Below are 25564 nucleotides of genomic sequence, written 5' to 3'. Positions count from 1 at the left end.
GCATTCAAAATACAATCCTGCAAAAAAACAAGCCCTTGTATGGAAAGGATAACTTAAAAAGTTAAGGCTCTTGGAAGAAGTGGAGGGACAAACGAAAATGGAAAATCTGCGGATAGTAAAGGGATTAAATACGCAGACGATACAACATTGGTGGCAACAATAGTAGATGGAATGAAGGACTTATTATACACTGTCAAGATGATAAGTTTTAAGATGGAACTCCTAATCAATACAAAGAAGACAAAGATATTGACTGTTGCCAGGTCTGACCAGACACATTTTAGATGGACGGCGGCTGGAAGATGTAAAGGACTTCAACCTCCTCTGATCAGTGATCATTCAAGATGCAGCGATGACACCAGAAGTCAATAAGAGAATAGCTATGGGCAAATCAACAATTAAGTCACTGGACAAGGTCTTCAAATTAAGGAACATTTCACCCGGGACAAAGACTTGGCTTGTACATTGTCTGGTCTTTTTAGTAGTAACATTTGGATATGAAACCTGGACGATAAAGAAACAAGAATAATCAATGCCTTTGAAAACGGATGCTAGAGAAGGATGTTATCAACATCATAGAAGAACAAACAAATCAAGTTTAGAACAAATCAAGCCAGACATGTCACTCAAAGAAAGGATCACCAAGCTATGACTTGCTTATTTTGGACACATCATATGAAGAGCGCACTCAATGGAGAAGGACTTCATGGTTGGAAGAATAAAAGGAACGAGGCGAAGAGGAAAACCAGCATTTTGATGGTTTGATACAGTGAAGTTAACAGCGGAGAAGACCCTGGTAAAACCTACTTAGGCTTGCACAAGATCAATCTTGCAGAGCGTTCATCCATTAAGCCACCATTGCTCGAGATCGAGCTGAAGGCCGTTAAGTAATAATAAATTACTAAATAAATTATGAACTTTTTCCTATTGCAATTGTTTGCTTTTATTTGTTTAAAGTGACAATAATAACCACATTTCCCAAACCGAACAAAAATAAATTTCTGGCATTTCAAAAAATCTGTGGCCAGTATTTCTCCTCATCTTTTCTACAACCATCATAAGCCTTCCATCCATGGAGTCTGTGAGATTCTTAATCTCGTGACCATCAATTTTTTTTCGGCAGCACCAACCACAGTCTCCCGGACCCCACGTCAGAGAAGTGACTGTTTTCCTTCACCATAAATCTCCCTTTTAAAAAGAGCCCAGATGTTCTCAATAGGGTTTAGATCAGGTGAGGAAGGGGCCATGTCATATTTTTTTAATCTCTAAGGCCTTTATTGGCTGTGAAGCAGTGGAGAACTTTGATGCATGCAAGGTAACACTGTTCTGCATTAAAAGCATGGTTTTCTTGAAAGATGCAGACTTTTTCTTGTACCACTGCTTGAAGAGTGTTTCCTAAAAACTAGCAGTAGAATAGGGAGTGCAACTATTGCATCTTTAATAAGTCCAGCCCATAACAGTACCCCACCTCTACCCTGCTGGTGTTGGAGTCAAAGTGGAGCTCTGTACCCATTACTGATCCAGCTACGGGCCCATCCATCTGCTCTGTCAAGAGTCTCCCTCATCTCATCAGTCCATAAGACCTTTTGAAAAATCTGTCTTCAGATGTTTATTGTCCCAGTCTAGACATATTTTCCTGTCTGCCTTGCTCGATGTAGTTGGGTTTCAGCCATGCCTGAGCACTGAATACCCTGTACTTCTGGGTACTCCAGGGACGTAGTAGTCCTGGAATATCACAGGTAATGGATCCTGGTCGCTTCACGTTTTATCATTCTCAAATCTGTAGAAGTTAATGTGTATCTTTTTTTTTCTCAACACATTCTGCGACTCTGTTGACCATTGTCAGCAAAACGTTTGATGGTTCTGTGATCACAGCCCAATATTTTAATCATTTCAAACGGGCCACACCCTAACAATTTGTCTTTTCAGAGTCTCTTTTTTTTCTTTAAAAACTCATTTTGCCTGACTAAAACTAGCTGCCTAATAATTCTGCACACCTTGATAGCTGGTGTTGTATCCTTAGGCCACACCCTTTGTCATTACTCAAATACACATCACCTGATCTGCTTAATCCAATAAGCATTCATTGTTATACAGTGTGTAGTTGAAAAATCTGCATAAAAATGATGAATTCCTGAAAATATTCACGTGTTTAATCCTTGTGCACACAGTGGTAAGGAATAAACCTACAGGAAATCCCTGAATAGCATCTCACCCTGCAGAGTGAAAGTCCTAATAATCCTCTGGACACTCCTGTCTGATTCCTGGTTTAGAAACCATGCTTGTTACTATTTATTTTACGCCTCCCCGCAGATAAACTGGCAAGTGGCAGCCGCACAAAATGGGCATTTACAGTTAATTGATAGTGTAAATGGCACTTCTAGGTCACACTGCCCGTGTTATTTAGCATCATTGGGTTTTGTGTCTTTTTAATTTTTATATTGTGTCACAGAATGTTGTTTTGTTTTTTTTTTGTTATCTTTTGCTAGTACTTTGTACCACTGTAGAGTATCTTTGTCATCCTTGATCATTATTTTACAAATTGCATATAAAGTTATTTTGCTTAAAGGAGGCTTGTCATTGTAACGAAAATTCTGGCTACGTACTTGAAGCTTTCTGCTAAAGTACATGTATAAACCTTTTTAAATATGGTTCTGAAGTTAGAGACGCAGAGAGAATCTGATGTGATGTTCCCATTGTGCACAGAGCAGTCAGCACTGTTCCCAGTGTCGGGGCAGTAATCCTAGCCACAGATCCGTGATTGATGCCACTTCGTTCTTGCTGGGACGGGTCATTCATGGAACATTGGGCGTCATGAAACCTGTTCAATGCTGAGCAGAACCAAGCGGCCAGCTGCAATGACATAACACCATTTGCTCTCTGCTCCACAACATTGCCATTTTACAGGAATATGTTTAAGGCTATGTGCGCACTAGAAAGTGCCTTTTTCTTAAGAAAAAAACAGACCCTCTGAAAGAATCCCGCACCCACGGTAAAAACCGCGTTAAAACCGCACCCGCGTTTTTGCAGCGGATTTACCACGGATTTTCCGCAAATTGGTCCCCGCGGTTTTTACCGTTATATCTATGGCAAAAAAACGCAGGTACCTGCGGAAAAGTGATATGCACATTTTCTCAAGAAATTTTCTCAAATTATGCAGAAAGAATGTTCTTGAGAAAAAAAACAGTGTGTGCACAGCTATTTTTTTTCCCATAGGTTTTGCTGGGAAATGTCTGCAGGAAGATTACACACATTTCTCAAGAAATTTCTGCAGCAAAACCGTGGGTAAAAACGCAGTGTGCGCACAAGGCCTAAAGCTGTATTTACCAGCATGTTACCGCATATGACTTTAGTTAAATGGCGACATTTACTTTTATTTTTTTATCATTTTTTTTTTTTGGTAAACCTCTTCAAGTAATGCAAAACAATAAGTCAACAATCCCTCATGCCCCCTCCCCCCTTCTGGTCATACATCAAATTCCCAGATAAACAATTAATATAGCATGCTTTACACACTATGCATAGAAAGCAGACATGAGTAACATTAATTCTAAAACTGAAATAAGAACAATCATTAGGTATCTTGGATTCACTGGATTACTTTAGACCAGTGTTTCCCAAACTCCAGTCCTCATGGCCCCAACAAGTCATGTTTTCAGGATTTCCTTACTATTGAACAGGTGATGAAATCATTATCAAGGTATCACCTGTGCTATATTAAGGAAATCCTGAAAACATGACCTGATGGGGGTCGTGAGGACTGGAGTTTGGAAACCACTGCTTTAGACTCAAGGTATCTCACTATACCAACTTAAAGGGTTTTTGCCTCTGAATCTGAGAGCAGCATAATGTAGGGGCAGAGATTCTGATTCTAGCAATATGTTCCTTACTAGGCTGCTTAGTGTAGTTTTTGATAAAATCACTGTTTAATCAGCAGTAGATTATCATTAGAGTACTACTTGGCCTGCTGCCGGATAGTCCAGCATATTCATGAGCTCTATATAACTGCAAGATCTGCAGCAGAGAATACATTGATTTTATCAAAATGGCAGCAAACTGCTCAGTGACACATCGCTGGAATGAGGATCTCTGTCGCTACATTATGCTGCTCTCAGATGAGGGAGCAAAAACCTTGTGACGGATTCCATTTAAAGGGAAGGTATCGTTAAAGAAAAAATTCAATAACTGAAAAAAATGTAAAGTATTAATGTTTTAATGTTTTGTTTGTTTTTAATTTGAACAAAATATGAAAAAAAAATTAAGTTTGATATTTTCCACTGTTAAACACTAGGGGGAGCAGCTGCTGAAATTCTAATGCAGAGCTACTGTAGAACTAGCTCACATTACAGCTGTAGTAAAAGTGGGCAGAATCTGCTCTCCTCTGTGTGATGTCACCTCCCCCTTCCAATCTGGGTGTTTCCAAAAGGATAAGGGAAGAGGAAGTTTAGGATCACAGTGCAGAGCCATTTTGTTGGTGGCCGCAAAGTGATCCTGATGTCTAAAGTGTCACCGAGGACAGTTGCATAGTGCTCCCCATATAGCGCTCTGCACACCCCGTACCAGCAATGCTCTGCCGCAGGCACGCCCACCTGCAGTGCTCTGCCTCACGCATTCTCGCATTCCGTGCTCCTCCGTATACTGCGCTTCACTGTATTCCTTGCGTTGTTGTATACCACGCTCTGCTGTATTCCTTGCGCTGCTGTATACAGCGCTCTGCTGTATTTCGTGCTCCTTGTATACCATGCTCCGCTGTATTCCACACTTCTCTGTATACTGTGCTCTCCTGTATTCCTTGTGCCGCTGTATACCGCGCTCCGCAGTATTCCGTCTCCAGAGCGGCGGCCCGAGATGAGCACACGAGAGCAAGGGGTGTGGGGGGGGGCAGTGGCGGGGAGAGTGGTGGGGGCAGGGCTGTATTTTGCCTTCGTGCTGCCCTAGGCACTTTAAGTGGTCGCGCCCCTTAGTGACAACGTAACACTGAGTTTTCGCACACGACATCTGTTTAAGGTAGATCTACTCTGTAAAACACTTGAAAAAGTATCAATGAGAAACGAAGGGCACTAACCCCCCCCCCCCCCCATGGGGATCACCACAGGCACATCAAAACATAGCATGAGTATAAAATATTCCCACCACACCGTCCCCACTTATATACTGTGACTGTCATACTGCCCCTAATAAACTACACACTGCCCTCCCTTATAATTCATACCCACCACACCTTCCTCAATTATGAAATATGATCTGCACATTGACCTCACATCATGTTGCCCCCTCCTCACAATGTCCCATGCATGCTGCCCCCTCCTCACAATGTCCCATGCATGCTGCCCCCTTTTCACAATGTCCCATGCATGCTTCCCCCTCCTCACAATGTCCCATGCATGCTGCCCCCTCCTCACAATGTCCCATGCATGCTGCCCCTCTCCATAATGACACCTCCATGCTGCCCCATTCATCATACTAAGACCACCACACTAACGCTTATGCTGAGACCCCCCCCCCCACACACACACACACACACACACACACACTTCCCCACTCTTGATATTGACTCCCCTACATTGCTCCACTCCATACTGAGCCCACACATGCTGCCCCTTCTCCATAATGAGCTCCCAATGCTGCCCCCCTCTCATTCTGAGTCCTTACACTCCCCCCATCGATTTTGTGATTTTGCCATTGCACTATCCCTCAACCCTTGTCCTCTGTCTCTAGCATTGGCCCCTCTCTCCCATTACCCCAGCAGCAGCCTCTCTCCCCCAGCATCAGCCTCTCTGCCCCCAGCCTCCCCCAGCATCAGCATCTCTGCCCCCAGCCTCCCCCCTACCAGCCTCCCCCCTCCCAGCCTCTTCCAGCATCAGTCTCCCCCAGCATCAGCCTCTCTTCTCCCAGCCTCCCCCAGCATCAGCCTCTCTCCTCCCAGCATCCCTCAGCATCAGCTTCCCCCTCCCAGCCTCCCCCAGCATCAGCCTCCCTCCTCCCAGCCTCCCCCAGCATCAGCCTCCCCCCTCCGAGCCTCCCGCAGCATCAGCCTCTGCCAACATCAGCCTCCCTCAGCATCAGCCTCTTTCCTCCCAGCCTCCCCCAGCATCAGCCTCTCTCCTCCCAGCCTCTCCCAGCATCAGCCTCTCTCCTCCCAGCCTCCCCCAGCATCAGCCTCTTTCCTCCCAGCCTCCCCCAGCATCAGCCTCTTTCCTCCCAGCCTCCCCCAGCATCAGCCTCTCTCCTCCCAGCCTCCCCCAGCATCAGCCTCTCTCCTCCCAGCCTCCCCCAGCATCAGCCTCTCTCCTCCCAGCCTCCCCCAGCATCAGCCTCTCTCCTCCCAGCCTCCCCCAGCATCAGCCTCTCTCCTCCCAGCCTCCCCCAGCATCAGCCTCTCTCCTCCCAGCCTCCCCCAGCATCAGCCTCCCCCCTCCCAGCCTCCCCCAGCATCAGCCTCTCTCCTCCCAGCCTCCCCCAGCATCAGCCTCTCTCCTCCCAGCCTCCCCCAGCATCAGCCTCTCTCCTCCCAGCCTCCCCCAGCATCAGCCTCTCTCCTCCCAGCCTCCCCCAGCATCAGCCTCTCTCCTCCCAGCCTCCCCCAGCATCAGCCTCTCTCCTCCCAGCCTCTCTCCTCCCAGCCTCTCTCCTCCCAGCCTCTCTCCTCCCAGCCTCTCTCCTCCCAGCCTCTCTCCTCCCAGCCTCTCTCCTCCCAGCCTCTCTCCTCCCAGCCTCTCTCCTCCCAGCCTCAGCCTCTCTCCTCCCAGCCTCAGCCTCTCTCCTCCCAGCCTCAGCCTCTCTCCTCCCAGCCTCAGCCTCTCTCCTCCCAGCCTCAGCCTCTCTCCTCCCAGCCTCAGCCTCTCTCCTCCCAGCCTCAGCCTCTCTCCTCCCAGCCTCAGCCTCTCTCCTCCCAGCCTCCCCCAGCATCAGCCTCCCCCAGCATCAGCCTCCCTCTTCCCAGCCTCCCCCAGCATCAGCCTCTTTCCTCCCAGCATCAGCCTCCCCCAGCATCAGCCTCCCCCAGCATCAGCCTCCCCCAGCATCAGCCTCCCCCAGCATCAGCCTCCCCCCAGCATCAGCCTCCCCCAGCATCAGCCTTCCTCCTCCCAGCCTCCCCCAGCATCAGCCTCCCCCCTCCTAGCCTCCCCCAGCATCAGCCTCCCCCCTCCTAGCCTCCCCCAGCATCAGCCTCCCCCCTCCTAGCCTCCCCCAGCATCAGCCTCTCTCCTCCGAGCCTCCCTCCTCCCAGCCTCTCCCAGCATCAGCCTCTCTCCTCCGAGCCTCCCTCCTCCCAGCCTCTCCCAGCATCAGCCTCTCTCCTCCCAGCCTCCCCCAGCATCAGCCTCCCCCAGCATCAGCCTCTCTCCTCCCAGCCTTCCCCAGCATCAGCCTCTCTCCTCCCAGCCTCCCCCAGCATCAGCCTCTCTCCTCCCAGCCTCCCCCAGCATCAGCCTCTCTCCTCCCAGCCTCCCCCAGCATCAGCCTCTCTCCTCCCAGCCTCCCCCAGCATCAGCCTCTCTCCTCCCAGCCTCCCCCAGCATCAGCCTCTCTCCTCCCAGCCTCCCCCAGCATCAGCCTCCCCCCTCCCAGCCTCCCCCAGCATCAGCCTCCCCCCTCCCAGCATCAGCCTCTCTCCTCCCAGCCTCCCCAGCATCAGCCTCTCTCCTCCCAGCCTCCCCAGCATCAGCCTCTCTCCTCCCAGCCTCCCCAGCATCAGCCTCCCTCCTCCCAGCCTCCCTCAGCATCAGCCTCCCTCTTCCCAGCCTCCCCCAGCATCAGCCTCTCTCCTCCCAGCCTCCCCCAGTGTCAGCCTCAGCCTCCCTCCTCCCAGCCTCCCCCAGTGTCAGCCTCCCCCTCCCAGCCTCCCCCAGCATCAGCCTCCCCCCTCCTAGCCTCCCCCAGCATCAGCCTCCCCCCTCCTAGCCTCTCCCCAGCATCAGCCTCTCCCCAGCATCAGCCTCTCCCCAGCATCAGCCTCCCCCCAGCATCAGCCTCCCCCCAGCATCAGCCTCCCCCAGCATCAGCCTCTCTCCCCCCACCACATGCGCAGATCTCCAGTCTGCATTAGAGACAGCATCAGCCTCTCTCCTCCCAGCCTCTCCCAGCATCAGCCTCTCTCCTCCCAGCCTCCCCCAGCATCAGCCTCTTTCCTCCCAGCCTCCCCCAGCATCAGCCTCTTTCCTCCCAGCCTCCCCCAGCATCAGCCTCTCTCCTCCCAGCCTCCCCCAGCATCAGCCTCTCTCCTCCCAGCCTCCCCCAGCATCAGCCTCTCTCCTCCCAGCCTCCCCCAGCATCAGCCTCTCTCCTCCCAGCCTCCCCCAGCATCAGCCTCTCTCCTCCCAGCCTCCCCCAGCATCAGCCTCTCTCCTCCCAGCCTCCCCCAGCATCAGCCTCCCCCCTCCCAGCCTCCCCCAGCATCAGCCTCTCTCCTCCCAGCCTCCCCCAGCATCAGCCTCTCTCCTCCCAGCCTCCCCCAGCATCAGCCTCTCTCCTCCCAGCCTCCCCCAGCATCAGCCTCTCTCCTCCCAGCCTCCCCCAGCATCAGCCTCTCTCCTCCCAGCCTCCCCCAGCATCAGCCTCTCTCCTCCCAGCCTCCCCCAGCATCTCTCCTCCCAGCCTTTCTCCTCCCAGCCTCTCTCCTCCCAGCCTCTCTCCTCCCAGCCTCTCTCCTCCCAGCCTCTCTCCTCCCAGCCTCTCTCCTCCCAGCCTCTCTCCTCCCAGCCTCTCTCCTCCCAGCCTCTCTCCTCCCAGCCTCTCTCCTCCCAGCCTCTCTCCTCCCAGCCTCAGCCTCTCTCCTCCCAGCCTCAGCCTCTCTCCTCCCAGCCTCAGCCTCTCTCCTCCCAGCCTCCCCCAGCATCAGCCTCCCCCAGCATCAGCCTCCCTCTTCCCAGCCTCCCCCAGCATCAGCCTCTTTCCTCCCAGCATCAGCCTCCCCCAGCATCAGCCTCCCCCAGCATCAGCCTCCCCCAGCATCAGCCTCCCCCAGCATCAGCCTCCCCCAGCATCAGCCTCCCCCAGCATCAGCCTCCCCCAGCATCAGCCTCCCCCCAGCATCAGCCTCCCCCAGCATCAGCCTTCATCCTCCCAGCCTCCCCCAGCATCAGCCTTCATCCTCCCAGCCTCCCCCAGCATCAGCCTCCCTCCTCCCAGCCTCCCCCAGCATCAGCCTCCCCCCTCCTAGCCTCCCCCAGCATCAGCCTCTCTCCTCCGAGCCTCCCCCAGCATCAGCCTCCCTCAGCATCAGCCTCTCTCCTCCGAGCCTCCCTCCTCCCAGCCTCTCCCAGCATCAGCCTCTCTCCTCCGAGCCTCCCTCCTCCCAGCCTCTCCCAGCATCAGCCTCTCCTCCCAGCCTCCCCCAGCATCAGCCTCCCCCAGCATCAGCCTCTCTCCTCCCAGCCTTCCCCAGCATCAGCCTCTCTCCTCCCAGCCTCCCCCAGCATCAGCCTCTCTCCTCCCAGCCTCCCCCAGCATCAGCCTCTCTCCTCCCAGCCTCCCCCAGCATCAGCCTCTCTCCTCCCAGCCTCTCCCAGCATCAGCCTCTCCCCTCCCAGCCTCCCTCAGCATCAGCCTCTCCCCTCCCAGCCTCCCCCAGCATCAGCCTCTCCCCTCCCAGCCTCCCTCAGCATCAGCCTCTCCCCTCCCAGCCTCCCCCAGCATCAGCCTCTCTCCTCCCAGCCTCCCCCAGCATCAGCCTCTCTCCTCCCAGCCTCTCCCAGCATCAGCCTCTCTCCTCCCAGCCTCTCTCCTCCCAGCCTCCCCCAGCATCAGCCTCTTTCCTCCCAGCCTCCCCCAGCATCAGCCTCTCTCCTCCCAGCCTCCCCCAGCATCAGCCTCTCTCCTCCCAGCCTCCCCAGCATCAGCCTCTCTCCTCCCAGCCTCCCCAGCATCAGCCTCCCTCCTCCCAGCCTCCCTCAGCATCAGCCTCCCTCTTCCCAGCCTCCCCCAGCATCAGCCTCTCTCCTCCCAGCCTCCCCCCGCATCAGCCTCAGCCTCCCTCCTCCCAGCCTCCCCCAGTGTCAGCCTCCCCCTCCCAGCCTCCCCCAGCATCAGCCTCCCCCCTCCTAGCCTCCCCCAGCATCAGCCTCCCCCCTCCTAGCCTCCCCCAGCATCAGCCTCTCCCCAGCATCAGCCTCTCCCCAGCATCAGCCTCTCCCCAGCATCAGCCTCTCCCCAGCATCAGCCTCTCCCCAGCATCAGCCTCTCCCCAGCATCAGCCTCTCCCCAGCATCAGCCTCTCCCCAGCATCAGCCTCTCCCCAGCATCAGCCTCTCCCCAGCATCAGCCTCTCCCCAGCATCAGCCTCTCCCCAGCATCAGCCTCTCCCCAGCATCAGCCTCCCCCCAGCATCAGCCTCCCCCAGCATCAGCCTCTCTCCCCCCACCACATGCGCAGATCTCCAGTCTGCATTAGAGACACCCCCCACGCTCCTTATGAATCTTCATCTCTGCGAGCACTTACCTGCTCCAGGGCCCGCTATTATCTTCCTGGCTCACGTGAGTATCCTCTTCTGACACCGGCTTCCATCGCGGCGTCCTCTGCGGCGTCCTGCTGTGAGCTCTGCATGTGAAATCCACACAGCATTGGACGCAGCACAGAGAAAGGAGCTGATTGGCGCGCCTGTGACCCCGGAAGTGCAGGCGCTGGCAGTTCCGGGGTCAATCAGCTCTCTGTGCCTGGCCGCCGCAGTTTGTCTGCATTCGCGACTTAATTGATGCGGATACAAATAAATGGAGGTGCGCCTCTCCCCCCTCCGAAAATACAGCGGATTTAATGGATATGTAAAAAAAAAAAAAATAATTTTTTTTTTACACTGCTAGAAGGTGCCGCATCCTGCCGCCCCAGTCACGGGACCACGGGTGCCTAATGGTAAATACGGCCCTGGGTGGGGGGAAGGGGGGAGGGTAGCGGTGCCCTGGAGCCGGTACTCGCACATCCCGAGCAAGTGATAGGGGAAAAGTGCAGCACACGCTGTGGGCTCCACAAACATGGTGCTAATCTCCTCCCTCTGCTGGGAGATGAGCAGCCCAAGGGACTTGTCCATTTCACAGCAGAAGCTGTTTCTGTGTTAAGTATAGGGGTCGGAGCCCGACAACGGACTTCTATGCCCAGGGCGTTGCCGTTTTTGAGGTGAGTAACTGTCGTTACTCACAGCAAATCTAAGATGGCAGCCCCCAGTGATTCAGTAAAACTAGAATTAAATAAATACTAAATAAACAGGGAGTTTATTTTTGTATTAAAAATACTTTATTTCATAATCACTATTAATAGAAAAATAAAAAGCTGGGACACCTTACCTTTTAAAGTTGTGGTTGTATGTCTAGTCTACTATACCGGCAGAATCACAGGGAGTTAGTGGCTTATCTCCATGTCATCATGTGGCATCCAACATGCCCGATCCTTCCCTCCCCAGACATGCACCACTGGGGAGAGCCTGAGCCCCAAAACCCATTACATAGTCGGCGTGTCTGGTCAGCCCTTCTTTGTCCAACCCTGTATCACATGTGTTGGAGAACACGGCTGGGGTCTGGTTTACTTGCTCAAAGAGGAATTTGCTAAAATGTAAATAATATAAGAAAAAATAATAAATTGTGTCATGATAAAAACTCGCTCAGCCTGAAAGCCTGCTTATAAAGGCCATAAAAACAAAGGAGGGCTTTAATCATTCTAGAAAATGAAAGCACTGGTTTGATCTATAATGTATTGCGGAGTATAAAAGCTTTCTGGAATTATAACCATTATGTATATTCAGAAGACAGTTCCCTGTGAAAAATGGAGCTCCCAGGACTCACAGAATGAGGCCTCTGCTGTACAGTCTGAAAATGCAGCAATATGACGGGCACCGCTTACATGAACTGTGAAGACCAGTCAGTACATATTATACATCTGAATTGACCAATTTTTCTTTTTCTAGATTGCAGCATCATACAACAATGTGATTTGCATTTTTGAACCAGTGAATCTGCTGAAACAAAATAATGCTCCTTTACAAGTAAGTATACACCCCTGGCAATCGCTTGCAAGGCTTAATGTCCAGATTGTTGTGGTAGACTGTTCGATACCATGGATGGTGTGGAGTTGGAGGCAGTTCTCTTGGCCAGCGTGTAGTGGATCCACTTCAAAATCCACGTTCTAAAAAAAAACACAATGCTCCTTTTCAGCATAAACCTGGGAAGCTGTGCAGCTTTCTGTTTCTGCCTCTGCTTACTTTCTCTCACTGCTCCTCATTGTGCCCTCTCCCTTTTTTTTATTGGGTATATTAGGAGGTATAACCTGTTACTTCATGGTGATGAGTCCTTGAGCAAGACTGAGTTGAACCTTTTTCCTTTTTCAGTGGAGGATGAGTTAAAGGGAGGAAAGAAGCAACATTCTCTCAGATTTATTCCAAACTTTCTTCTGTTCTCCTGTTTGTATGGACTTATGGAAAGCTTGTTAAAATAGTTTCCTTTTACTGTAAATATTGAAAAATAAAATTGACAGACTCTCTGTCATTAGGTTTTTGCTATGTAATCTGAAGACCGCATGCTGTAGGTGTTAAGACAGACATCACTGAAATCTCTGTTTTATCAAGCTCCGTGCTGTTGTTTGCTTGAAATTTTTGTTTTAGCACCAGAATATTATCATTGCCTCCTACCTGGAATAATAATATTTTTTTATTTCTATAGCGCCAACATATTCCGCAGCGCTTCTCAATTCAGAGGGGACATGTACAGACAATATGAGACAATACAAAATAACAAAATTCAGATGCCAAGAGGAGTGAGGGCCCTGCTCGTAAGCTTACAGTCTATGAGGAAATAGGGGAGACACAGAAGGTGGATGGGGGAGAAAAGCTTGTCATATATGGTCCAGCCATTGATTTAATAGGGGATTCAAAACCAGCTGCTTGGACCGGTCGCCAGCCAGAATTTATACATAGAGTGTAAAAAAGTACATGAAGAGGAAGGAACCAGAAGATACAGGGGACAAGAATTGGAAGTAAATTTTATAAAGGGCAGAAAGGGATTAGATTAGGGCGGAGAGGTGATAGGCTAGTCTAAAGAAATGCGTTTTTAGGTCCAACTTAAAGGTGTGGATGTTACCTGGAAGTCTGACATGCCCTCTGCTAGCAGCTCTCAGTACATGGAGAGCCTTGTGTATGGCGGCAGCTTTCTCAGCTCTGTTGCATTTCTAAATCGAAAAATGCTGATTGTCAGAACGGCTACAGCCTGTAATCTAAATGATACGTCGTTGGAATCAGGCTCCCTTTGCCTTCATTATGCTGTTCTCAGATGATGCAGCAAAAATCTACTGACAAATTCCCTTTAAAATCACTATTTTCTCGCTGTAGTTAAGTTAATAATGATTTCTCTATGTATTTTCTTTTAAATATTTCCACCCACAGCATAACTATCAGCCATATATTACAAACCCTGAAGTTGGGCCAGTAACCACTGTTTAGTTATTTGTTTATATTTTACTACATGTTGTATTTTTGTCCTGCTTTGCTGTCTTAGGCTACTTTCACACATCCGGTTTGAGCACTGCGGCTCAATCCGGCTGTGAAAACTATGCAACGGATGCGGCGAAAACACCGCATCCTTTGCATAAGTTTTTACATGCGGCCCGTCCGTTTTTTTCCGGTTGCGGCATGCTACTGAGCATGCGCAGTGGAAAAAACCGCATGCGGCGAGCGGATGCAGTTTTTTCCGCATCGCGCCGCATCCGGCCTCCATAGGTATGCATTGAAAAATGCGCCGCAGCGGCCGGATGCGTCGCGATGCGGTGTTTTTTGCCGGAGCAAAAAACGTTGCAGGGAAAGTTCGATCCGGCCGCGGCATCGGCTAAATCTGCCGCATGCGGCAAAAACCGGACCGAACGCAAGCCCCTGCGGCACAATACGGCACTAATGTAAGTCTATGCAAAAAAAAAACGCAACCGGCGTTACAAAAGCCGGTTGCGGTTTTTCTGCAGAACGCCGTATTGTGCCGCAGAGCAAAAATCCGGATGTGTGAAAGTAGCCTTATCCGTTTTCTAAACATGACAACAAAAATAACATTAGTTTTCACCTTTTGGGATGATTTTCTAATGCTCAGTACAAAATTGCTATAACTGTATATTTGTTTCTTAGGGAATTCAGTCCCAGTGGCAGAAACGTGGCCATATAATCCTGGACTCTGTTGCACATAATTTAACTTGGGACCCAACAGGTGAGCAGCAGGTTTGGACTCTGGATGTGACACTACAGCTTTTAGTGTATGTGTATGTATAATATATAAATTTATAATTATAATGCCCTTTATCACCTTTTTTAATATATTGTGCTAACTTTAAAGTGAACCTGACATGTTGAAAATGGTATCTGATCTGCCATTAGGATGTTATAGAACAGGAGAATCTAATCAGGTTGATATTTATTTTATGGTAAAAGGTTCGGTAAAACTTTTACATTTTCCGTCGGTGTTTGTGTATATATAAAAGTACAGTGAGAGAATGGTTTCCACCTTAAATATCATCCATTATCTGTACAAATCCATTGAAGAAGATAAAAAATTAAAACTTAATATAGTTTCTGATGTGTGCACACATTGTGTTCAAAATTCGGCAATCACATTTAAACTCACATTAACAGTAGTCTGCACACAGCTGCCATCATTTACAGTGACTGATAAACCCCATATAAAGTTTAGCTTTTCTAGTAGGATTTTCCTGACATTTTCTTAGTTGCATTTTTCAGCAAAAGCCATGGTCCATAAACTGCTTCCAGCACAGCAAAGGGGTCTCATTGTTTAAAGTTCAGTCAGGAGTAGGATACGAGAAAATGTCCAAAGCATTTGATGTGCCATGGAACACTGTGCAGATGTTCATCAAGAAGTGGTGTAAATTTGGCACAAAAGTGAACTGGATGTCCCTCTAAATTTGATGAAAAAAGGAGAATATTGGTCTAGGGAGCTGTCAAGAGGCCTATAGCAACATTAAAGGAGCTGCAGGAATTTCTGGCAAGTACTGGTTGTGTGGCTAACAAATTGGGATATGGGAGGAATCCAAATAATAATTAACAAAACAAAAAATTCCTAAAATGTACAATTTTTTTTATTAGATATACTTAAAAACACAATAAGTGGATGTATATAAGAAAAAACACTCCATAAAAAAGTAACTGGAAGGACTGATTAGGGTGAGGTAAGCGAGGATGTATGGTGAACCTAAAGGGCCCTACTGTTGCCCCTACGTTCTCGCCCTACCTTGCTGTGGAGGTTGGCGCCCTAATAAAGCGCAAACGGCGCTCCCCGCTCAACGAAGACTCATCCTTGGAGACCCTAATCAGTTCCTAAACTGAATTCCTAAACTGAATCCTGCCGACAACAACGTTATCCACAAGATACAGGTTTGACCAAGGAGGTTAAATAACCAAGCTCAAAAAGTGATAACAGATGTATCCACTAACAACTTACCACGCTGAATCATGATAGATCCACCATTCAAAACCCATTCAAACTGCTAAGGTTACTGGTGTGCACCACAGTACCCAGCAGGAATGAAATTGGGAACCCCAAAAAAGGGTACAAAAACAAGAGCTATAGGTTAGACAGCAAAGAAAAAAAGCCAAAAAACTTCCCTTTATGGTCATCCAAAAAACTGGGTTGTGTACTGCATATGACAACAATCTCCCATATTCTTCATATACCTGGCCTGTATGGTAGAGTTGCAAGAAAGCCTTTTCTTACAAAGATAAATATGAAAGCGTGACTGTGTTTTGCGAAAACCTAAATAAAGTCTGTCAAAGCCCTGTGGGAAAACGAGTTCTGGTCTGATGAGACCAAGGTTGAACTTTTTGGCCATAAATTCAAAAGGTATGTTTGTCTCAAAGCTAACGCTGTGCATCACTAGAGTTGCACGAGTACCTAATTATTTGTACTCTCTATACTAATAACAAATACTTTCTTTGTCGCTCCATTGGGAGACCCAGACAATTGGGTGTATAGCTTCTGCCTCCGGAGGCCACACAAAGTATTACACTTTAAAAAGTGTAACCCCCTCCCCTCTGCCTATACACCCTCCCGTGCATCACGGGCCCATCAGTTTCATGCTTTGTGTTGAAGGAGGCACACATGCACACAATGCTCCACATTTTAGTCAGCAGCAGCTGCTGACTATTTCGGATGGAAGAAAAGAGGGCCCCTAAGGGCCCCCGGCATGCTCCCTTCTCACCCCACTGAGTCGGTGGTGTTGTTAAGGTTGAGGTACCCATTGCGGGTACAAAGGCAGGAGCCACATGCCGTTTTCCTTCCCCATCCCTTAGGGGCTCTGGGTGAAGTGGGATCCTAACCGGTCATCCAGGCACTGGGACCGGGCTCCCTCCGCAGCCCCTGGTGGTATCTGCCGGACAGGAGACTGAGTATCGTCAGGGACAAGGCCCTGCAACTACAGGTACTCTGTGTCCCCTTTGGGACGGTGCATGGAGCACCTGGGCCTCAGACGCTGCAGCGCCTGCAGTGTTGTTTTTTTGTCCGGGACTACCGCGCCGACCGTGCCTGCTTGCCGGCCGCGGTTTTTACTTTAGTCCCCGGCTTTTGCGGCCTAGTACATTAAACTCCCGCCCCCGGGCCTGCCAGTCAGGGGCAAGGGCGGGACGGTCGGTCTGACGCCGACAGTGAGGGCTGTAGCACACATAGCTGTCCTCCTCCCCCCTCACTAATCCCTATGGGGCACCACATTCCCGCACTTTTGTAAGTTACGCCCACGGCTCCCTCCTCCCCTGTGAACGCCGACAGCCATGTTTTAACACATCCTGCCGGTGGAGGACTTCTGGCTGCAGCTCTGGGAGACCCGAGGCAGGGAATCTGGTGGCCACACACCGCTGGAGCGGTTGGTAAGCCACACCGGTTACCGGTGCTGGTCCCCCTTGGGTGCTGAACTGTATATAGATACATTATATTTGTATACTTTTTCCGGTTCAGCTGTACTGTTAACTTGTAGGCCCCCTCTGTCCAGATGGCAGGGACAGAGTTTGCTGTTTTAGCCGACAAACTCTGTGAGTCGCTTTCTCATTCCATGACTCAGTCTATGGATAAATGGTCTGCTAAGTTTCTAGAGGTTTTGCAGTCCAGACCGGCCCTTACACAGGCCCCGGGCACTGCGGGATCACCCCCAGGCCCCTCTCGGTCTGCGACTAAGCGTGTTCCTGGTGTGGCCTCTAGTTATTACGTGCAGGACTCCGGCACGGACCGCAGTCCCAGACCAGCTAAGCGGGCTCGCTTAGAATCTTCCCCGACTTCATCACGCAGTTCGGGGTCTCAGCTTGAGGATTCTCTAGAGGAGGAGGCGGAGGTCGCAGCTCAGGACTCTGACCCTGACGTTGCTCTCAATCTGGATACACCTGAAGGGGACGCCATAGTAAATGACCTTATAGCGTCCATCAACCAGGTGCTAGATCTGTCTCCCCCAACTCCGCCTACAGAGGATTCGGCTTCACAACAGGAGAAACACCAGTTTAGGTTTCCTAAACGTACCCGGAGTGCTTTCTTCGATCACTCTAACTTTAGAGATGCTGTCCAGAAGCACAGGGCTTTCCCGGACAAGCGCTTTACTAAACGCCTTAATGACACACGTTACCCCTTCCCCGCTGACGTGGTTAAGGGTTGGGCTCAGTGTCCCAAGGTGGATCCTCCAGTCTCTAGACTGGCGGCTAGATCCGTAGTAGCAGTGGCTGACGGTGCATCGCTAAAGGATGCCACGGACAGGCAGATAGAGCTCCTACTGAAATCCATCTATGAAGCCATAGGCGCGTCTTTTGCCCCAGCCTTTGCAGCTGTGTGGGCACTCCAGGCTATCTTAGCTTGTCTGTCTGAGATTAATGCGGTCACCCGTACCGCTGCGCCACAAGTAACATCTTTGACTTCTCAGGCGTCAGTATTTGCATCCTACGCCATGAATGCTGTCCTGGACTCGGCTAGCCGTACAGGGGTAGCATCCGCCAATTCTGTGGCAGTCCGCAGGGCCATGTGGCTACGCGAATGGAAGGCAGACTCTGCTTCCAAAAAGTTCTTGACCGGTTTGCCTTTTTCTGGCGACCGACTGTTTGGCGAGCGATTGGATGAAATTATTAAGCAATCCAAGGGAAAGGACTCATCCTTACCCCAACCCAAACCAAACAGACCTCAGCAACGGAAAGTTCAAGCGAGGTTTCGGTCCTTTCAGCCCTCAGCCAGATCCCAACCCTCCTTGTCCAACAGGCCACAGAAGAGCCAGAGGAACTCTTCTGCATGGCGGTCTAAGTCACGTCCTCCAAAGACCGCCGGAGGCACCGTCTCCAAGGCGGCCTCCTCATGACTTTCGGCCGCCCCAAACCGCATCCTCGGTCGGTGGCAGGCTCTCCCGCTTTGGCGGTTTCGCATGGAATCCCTCCGATCTGTAATCGCTTCGATGTCCCAAGGAGACTTCCTAGCATCAATCGACATCAAAGATGCCTATCTCCATGTGCCGATCGCTCAAGAGCATCAACGCTTCCTGCGTTTCGCCATCGGGGACGAACACCTTCAGTTTGTGGCACTGCCTTTCGGCCTGGCGACAGCCCCACGGGTCTTCACCAAGGTCATGGCATCCGTCGTAGCGATCCTACACTCTCAGGGCCACTCGGTGATCCCTTACCTAGACGATCTCCTAGTCAAGGCACCCTCACGGGTGGCTTGTCAACACAGTCTGACCGTTGCTCTGGAGACTCTCCAGAGGTTCGGGTGGATCATCAATTTTCCAAAGTCAAAATTGTCTCCGACCCAGTCACTGACGTACCTCGGGATGGAGTTTCATACTCTCTCAGCGATGGTCAAGCTGCCGCTGGACAAACAGCGGTCGCTGCAGACAGGGGTGCAATCCCTTCTTCGGGCCCAGTCGCACCCCTTGAGGCGCCTCATGCACTTCCTGGGGAAGATGGTGGCAGCAATGGAGGCAGTTCCATTTGCGCAATTTCATCTGCGTCCACTCCAATGGGACATTCTCCGCAAATGGGACAAGAGGCCGACGTCCTTAGACAGGAACGTCTCTCTGTCTCTGGAAGCCAAGACCTCTCTTCAGTGGTGGCTTCTCCCCACTTCTCTGTCGAAAGGAAAATCCTTTCTGCCCCCATCCTGGGCTGTGGTCACGACGGACGCGAGCCTGTCAGGATGGGGAGCGGTTTTTCTCCACCACAAGGCTCAGGGAACCTGGACTCCGACAGAGTCCTCCCTTCAGATCAATGTTCTGGAGATAAGGGCAGTGTATCTAGCCCTCAAGGCGTTCCATCGGTGGCTCGAGGGCAGGCAGATCCGCATACAGTCGGACAACGCCACGGCGGTTGCGTACATCAACCACCAGGGCGGCACTCGCAGTCGTCAAGCCTTCCAAGAAGTCCGGCGGATTCTGCTGTGGGCGGAGGCCACAGCCTCCACCATCTCCGCGGTTCACATTCCGGGCGTAGAAAACTGGGAAGCAGACTTCCTCAGTCGCCAGGGCATGGACGCGGGGGAATGGTCTCTCCACCCGGACGTGTTTCAAGAGATCTGTTGCCGCTGGGGAACGCCGGACGTCGATCTCGTGGCGTCTCGGCACAACAACAAGGTCCCGGCATTCATGGCACGGTCTCAGGACCACAGAGCTCTGGCGGCGGACGCCTTAGTTCAGGATTGGTCGCAGTTTCAACTGCCTTATGTATTCCCTCCTCTGGCAATGCTGCCCAGAGTGTTGCGCAAGATCAGGTCCGACTGCCGCCGCGCCATCCTCGTCGCTCCAGATTGGCCGAGGCGGTCGTGGTACCCGGATCTGTGGCATCTCACGGTGGGGCAACCGTGGGCGCTCCCAGACCGACCAGACTTGCTATCTCAAGGGCCATTTTTCCATCTGAATTCTGCGGCCCTCAACCTGACTGTGTGGCCATTGAGTCCTGGCTCTTAGCGTCCTCAGGGTTGTCTCAAGATGTCATTGCCACTATGAGACAGGCCAGGAAACCAACGTCAGCCAAGATCTATCACAGAACTTGGAGGATCTTCTTAGCCTGGTGCTCTGAGAGGGGGTTTATCCCCTGGCCGTTTGCCTTACCCAGGTTTCTTTCCTTCCTTCAATCGGGATTGGACAAGGGTTTGTCTCTCGGCTCTCTCAAAGGTCAAGTCTCGGCGCTTTCCGTGTTTTTTCAAAAGCGTCTAGCCAGGCTTCCGCAGGTCCGCACGTTCCTGCAGGGAGTTTGCCACATAGTCCCACCTTACAAGCGTCCGCTGGAACCCTGGGATCTCAACATGGTTCTACGGGCTCTTCAAAAACCACCTTTTGAGCCGCTGCGGGATGTCTCTCTATCACGTCTTCCGCAGAAGGTGGCATTTCTAGTGGCGGTTACTTCACTCCGTAGAGTGTCAGAGCTTGCAGCGCTGTCATGCAAAGGCCCTTTCCTGGTATTTCACCAGGATAAGGTGGTTCTGCGTCCGGTCCCGGACTTTCTCCCTAAGGTGGTGTCCACTTTTCATCTCAATCAGGATATCTCCTTACCTTCATTTTGCCCTCATCCAATTCACCAATGTGAAAATGATTTGCATTTGTTAGATCTAGTGAGAGCACTCCGGATCTACGTGTCTCGCACGGCGCCACTGCGCCGCTCTGATGCGCTCTTTGTCCTTGTCGCTGGCCAGCGTAAGGGGTCGCAGGCTTCCAAGTCAACCTTGGCTCGGTGGATCAAGGAACCGATTTTTGAAGCCTACCGTTCTTCTGGGCTTCCGATTCCTTCAGGGCTGAAAGCCCATTCTACCAGAGCCGTGGGTGCGTCCTGGGCATTGCGGCACCAGGCTACGGCTCAGCAGGTGTGTCAGGCGGCTACCTGGTCGAGTCTGCACACTTTCACGAAACACTATCAGGTGCATGCCTATGCTTCGGCAGATGCCAGCCTAGGTAGGCGAGTCCTTCAGGCGGCGGTGGCCCACCTGTAAGAGGGGGCCGTTGTTTCGGCTCTTTTTATCGAGGTATTCTTTTACCCACCCAGGGACTGCTTTTGGACGTCCCAATTGTCTGGGTCTCCCAATGGAGCGACAAAGAAGGGAATTTTGTTTACTTACCGTAAATTCCTTTTCTTCTAGCTCCTATTGGGAGACCCAGCACCCGCCCCTGTTCCCTTCGGGCTGTTTGTTCTTTTGTGTACACATGTTGTTCATGTTGAATTGTTCTTTTGGTTCATGGTTTCAGTTCTCCGAACATCCTTCGGATTGAATTTACCCTAGACCAATTTATAAGTTTCCTCCTTCCTGCTTTGGCACCAAAACTGATGGGCCCGTGATGCACGGGAGGGTGTATAGGCAGAGGGGAGGGGTTACACTTTTTAAAGTGTAATACTTTGTGTGGCCTCCGGAGGCAGAAGCTATACACCCAATTGTCTGGGTCTCCCAATAGGAGCTAGAAGAAAAGGAATTTACGGTAAGTAAACAAAATTCCCTTCTTCTAATGCACTCGTATTTGTCCCAAATAGCGCGTGCAACACAAGTCAATGGAAAAAACTCGCAATGTAACGAGTAACCCGAATGCCGTACTATGTGTGCGAATTTGGGTTACTTTGTTACATTGCAAGTTTTTCCCCCATTGACTTGCATTGCACACACTATTCGGAACAAATATGCGTGTATTAGAAAGTATTTGTTATGAGTATAGCGAGTACGAATAGTTAGGTACTCGCTCAACTCTATGCATCACCAGAAGATCAGCATACCCTTGGTGGAGACAGAATAAGCCTTTGGACTGTTTTACAGCAGCTTGAACTGGGGCTTTAGTGAAGGTGGAGGCAATTATAAGACATTCCAAATAAGGCCCTGTGCGCACTTACCGGTTTTTCCTGCAGATTTCCTCCGGTTTTGCTGCATGTTTCGCTGCATGTTATGTTTATAATATCTCTGCAGTGATTCACCAGCAAAACCTATGGGAAAAAAAAATGCTGTGCGCACTATGCGGAATTTGACAGCTGCATGTTTTGCTGCGGGATTCCCGCAGCAAAAACAATTGCATGTCACTTCTTTTCCGCAGGTCCCTGCGGGATTTCACTCCATTGACTGCAATGTTATCGTGAAATCCCACAGGGAAGTGATGTCATTACAGGAAGAGGAAGCTGAGCAGAGACACACACATCACAGACAGACGTAGAACACAGACACATCACTCACACACAGACATATAGACTACACATACAAATCAAACGGAAATATAGAAAAAAAAACACGTGGGCTCCGCCCGTATTTTTACCTTCCAGCCGAGGTAAGCACACAGCGGTGGCCCGGTATTCTCCGGCTGGGGAGGACGGGGGGCATGCTTAATGTCCCCCCTTTTCCTGCAGCCGAGAATATCAGCCGCAGCTTCCCCGGGACTGTCTCATGCATTATGCTCTTCCAGATGCCGTGATGCGGCTCCAGGTAATAACGAGTTAATTGCAGCGGATCGCCGCCACTAACTCCTGGCTTGATCATGGCAGCGTCTATGAGACAGCTGACATGATCAACTCGTAAGTAAAGTGAATAAAGACACACACCGAGAAATCCTTTATTTTAAATAAAACACAAAAAAGCCTCCTCTTTCACCTGTTTATTAACCCCTCCCAAACACACAGCTCCGGCGTAATCTACAGGTCCGGCGTAATACACGTCCTGCGGTGCTTGCATCCAGAAGCGAGTGACACAGACACAGGCTGAAGGCAGCCTCGCAGCGAGACAGCAGAGGTAACCACAGGGCATTTCCCACGGCCGATAATGTGAACTCACATTACCGCTCGGGAGAAATGCAGCGTGTGCTCACAGGGACTCTATCTGTCCCTCTATCTGTCCCTCTATCTGTCCCTCTATCTGTCCCTCTATCTGTCCCTCTATCTGTCCCTCTATCTGTCCCTCTATCTGTCCCTCTATCTGTCCCTCTATCTGTCCCTCTATCTGTCCCTCTATCTGTCCCTCTATCTGTCCCTCTATCTGTCCCTCTATCTGTCCCTCTATCTGTCCCTCTATCTGTCCCTCTATCTCAGCAGGAAATTACCTTTTTTTTTTTTCTTCAATGTGCTTTATTGCATGGAATGCATTAAAGCACATGTACCAACCCGCATGCGGTAAAACCGTGGAAAACCGCATGCAGTTTTCGGGTGTGGTTTGCCGCGTTTTTTTTACCGCGGGTGCGGTAATCTTTCAGACCCTGCGGAATTTTCTTAATTCCGTTTTCCAGTGCGCACAGGGCCTAATAGTTAATTTTGCATCAAAACCTTCAAGCTAAGACAACGACCCTAAGTGTACCTCAAAGTAACAAAAGAATGGCTGTCAGAAGAAGATCAAAGTATAATGGCCGAGCCAGAACCCAGACCTGAATCCATCTGAAGATCTGTGGGTGACCTGAAGAGGGCGCTGTACACAGGTGATGTCCTCACAATCTGACAGATTTGGAGCTCTACTGCAAGGATGAGTGGGCAAAGATTGCCAATTCTAGATGTGCCATGCTAATAGATCTGTACTCACAAAAAGACGGAATGCTGTCATAAATTTAGTGTACTTTAACCATTATTTTCATTCTTTATATTTGTTTTTCTACCTGAGAAGATTTTGGATTGTTTCTCAATGGACTTGTACAGATTATGGGTGACTTTAAAGGTGGAGAAAGTTCTGAAGGGATTCTTCTTGATTTGATTTTTTTTTTTTTTTTTTCTTACATGACCAAAACCTGGCATTTTAACAGGTGTTTGTCGACGTTTTACATCCACTATATAATGTATAAATTAGGGTTGTGTTTCACACCTTAGTTTACTTTTGGCAAAAAAAAAAAACCCAAACTGATTGCAGAATACCAAGCCAAATTTCTGTCCTGTGACCAAGTCCTCAATGTCAGGACCTGAAGTTGCTGAATAGGTCTCGGTTTCTTTCAGGTACACGTCTGTTAACCGGCTCCAGCAGTTTACAACTCTGGTCCAATGTAACGACAGAAAAATTATCCAGTGATGATTCTCAGGAGAATCCAGACTCGGACTTTGCCAGTTGGACATGCATCTGGCAGTGCAAGTAAGATTACTTTTTTATTTCTGCTTCCTTTTAAAGTATAAGCGCATTATTTTTAGAAAATGTACAGTGTGTTCACAAAAATCACAAAAAAATAATATTCCCCAAAGCTGCAACACAGATTATAGACAATTCCTTCAAAAGAAAAAGAATCAGGTTGAAGGTGCTAAACCACCTCATATCGGGTGTAGAAGCTGCGCTGTGAAGGATTGTGGGTTTTTTCTTGGTAATATAGATTTGCACACGTTCAGGTCCTTAGGAAGTTGGGTCATTGATAGTAACAAAATTGATGACTTTGCACACGGTACACTGTCCAGCCAGCAGTTGGTCTACATTGCTGTATTACCGATTAACATTACACTGATGGAATTGGTGGCGCTATAATAATAAATAATAATAATGACTGGCATAAATATTACCTACCGTATTTGAACAAATGCATTATTTTTTGACACCACTCATGTATAATGGGTAAAAAAACCATACAAGTGCATCTCAATAAATTAGAATATCATCAAAAGTTAACGTATTTTCTCTATCGTTTCATTGGGGGACACAGGACCATGGGTTATGCTGCTGTCACTAGGAGGCTGACACTAAGTAAACAGAAAAAAGTTTGCTCCTCCCCAGCAGTATAACCCCTGAGCCGGAGGCGGGCTCAATCAGTTTTTTGCTTAGTGTCGTAGGAGGCTGATGTGGGCCGACTGGGCCCCCTTCAGCCACTTGATTTTTTGCGTATATTTTTTCATTTTTCTCTCGGCGACGCTCGTCGCTCTCATCTGTGGTAATTCTTTTTTTCTGCAGGTATCGTTTTCTCTACCTCAGCTCTCGCAACCCGTGTGGGTACCACTCCCCTGGGTCGCAGAAGCTTGATTCGTCGGGCCCTCTCCCCCGTCCAATTCCACGGTACCACTCCCGGGTTGGCACGCGGGGCTAATCCTTCCTGGGCACCCCCTATTCACCCTGCGGTATCACCCCAAAGGGTGCAAGGGGCATACAGCAGGGACTGGACCTCGCAGCGCGTCTGGATGATGATCGGCCCGCAGCGCTGCTTCACTACAGAGGGGCTCCCTGCACTCACCAGCGTCCACCTCCCTGCCTGCCTGCCTCATTCTCTTCTGCGGCCCGCAGCCAGCCCTCCGGTGTGCAGAGCACACGGACACAGGTGCAGAGCTCCACGCCTGCACACTGCCAGATGCGGCGCCGCCGACCAGGTAGGACACTCCCCCTCCCTTCTCCCGGGCGGCTACAAGATATAGGCCCCGGTCTGGGCCTACTCACCGAGCACCCCGGCCTCGCCCCCATCCGGCACTGGAGTCCACACAGGCAGGGCTCGGCCGGTGCCCGGACATCGCTAACGCGCCGCTGCTCCCGCAGGTAGGACCGCCGGTCTCTACCTTCCCCTGCGCCGGCTGTTTCAAATTTAGGCCCCGGTCCCGGCCTACTCACCGGGCGCCCCGGCCACGTCCCCATCCGGCGCTGGAGTCCTTCTCCACACCTGCAGTGCTCATCGCTGCCGTGCCGCCGCTCCCGCAGGTAGAACCGCCGGTCTCTATATTCCCCTGCGCCGGCTGCCTCAA

General features: G+C 50.5%; 1 protein-coding gene across 2 annotated transcripts in view; it reads left to right on the top strand.

The window, feature by feature from the left end:
- The window catches only part of DMXL1 (Dmx like 1), a 330551-nt gene that overhangs the window by 59409 nt on the left and 245578 nt on the right, over positions 1 to 25564 (top strand). For both annotated transcript variants that reach the window (XM_075324980.1, XM_075324981.1), the window contains exons 3-5: positions 11894 to 11971; positions 14090 to 14168; positions 23855 to 23987. In XM_075324980.1, coding sequence (XP_075181095.1) covers positions 11894 to 11971; positions 14090 to 14168; positions 23855 to 23987 — 290 coding nt within the window. The remainder of the gene's footprint in view (positions 1 to 11893; positions 11972 to 14089; positions 14169 to 23854; positions 23988 to 25564) is intronic.

The sequence above is a fragment of the Anomaloglossus baeobatrachus genome, chromosome 1 (genome assembly GCF_048569485.1).
Source record: "Anomaloglossus baeobatrachus isolate aAnoBae1 chromosome 1, aAnoBae1.hap1, whole genome shotgun sequence".
Classification (NCBI taxonomy): domain Eukaryota; kingdom Metazoa; phylum Chordata; class Amphibia; order Anura; family Aromobatidae; genus Anomaloglossus; species Anomaloglossus baeobatrachus.
The sequence above is the reverse complement of the archived record's forward strand: the minus strand, read 5'-3'. Positions and strand labels throughout refer to the sequence as shown.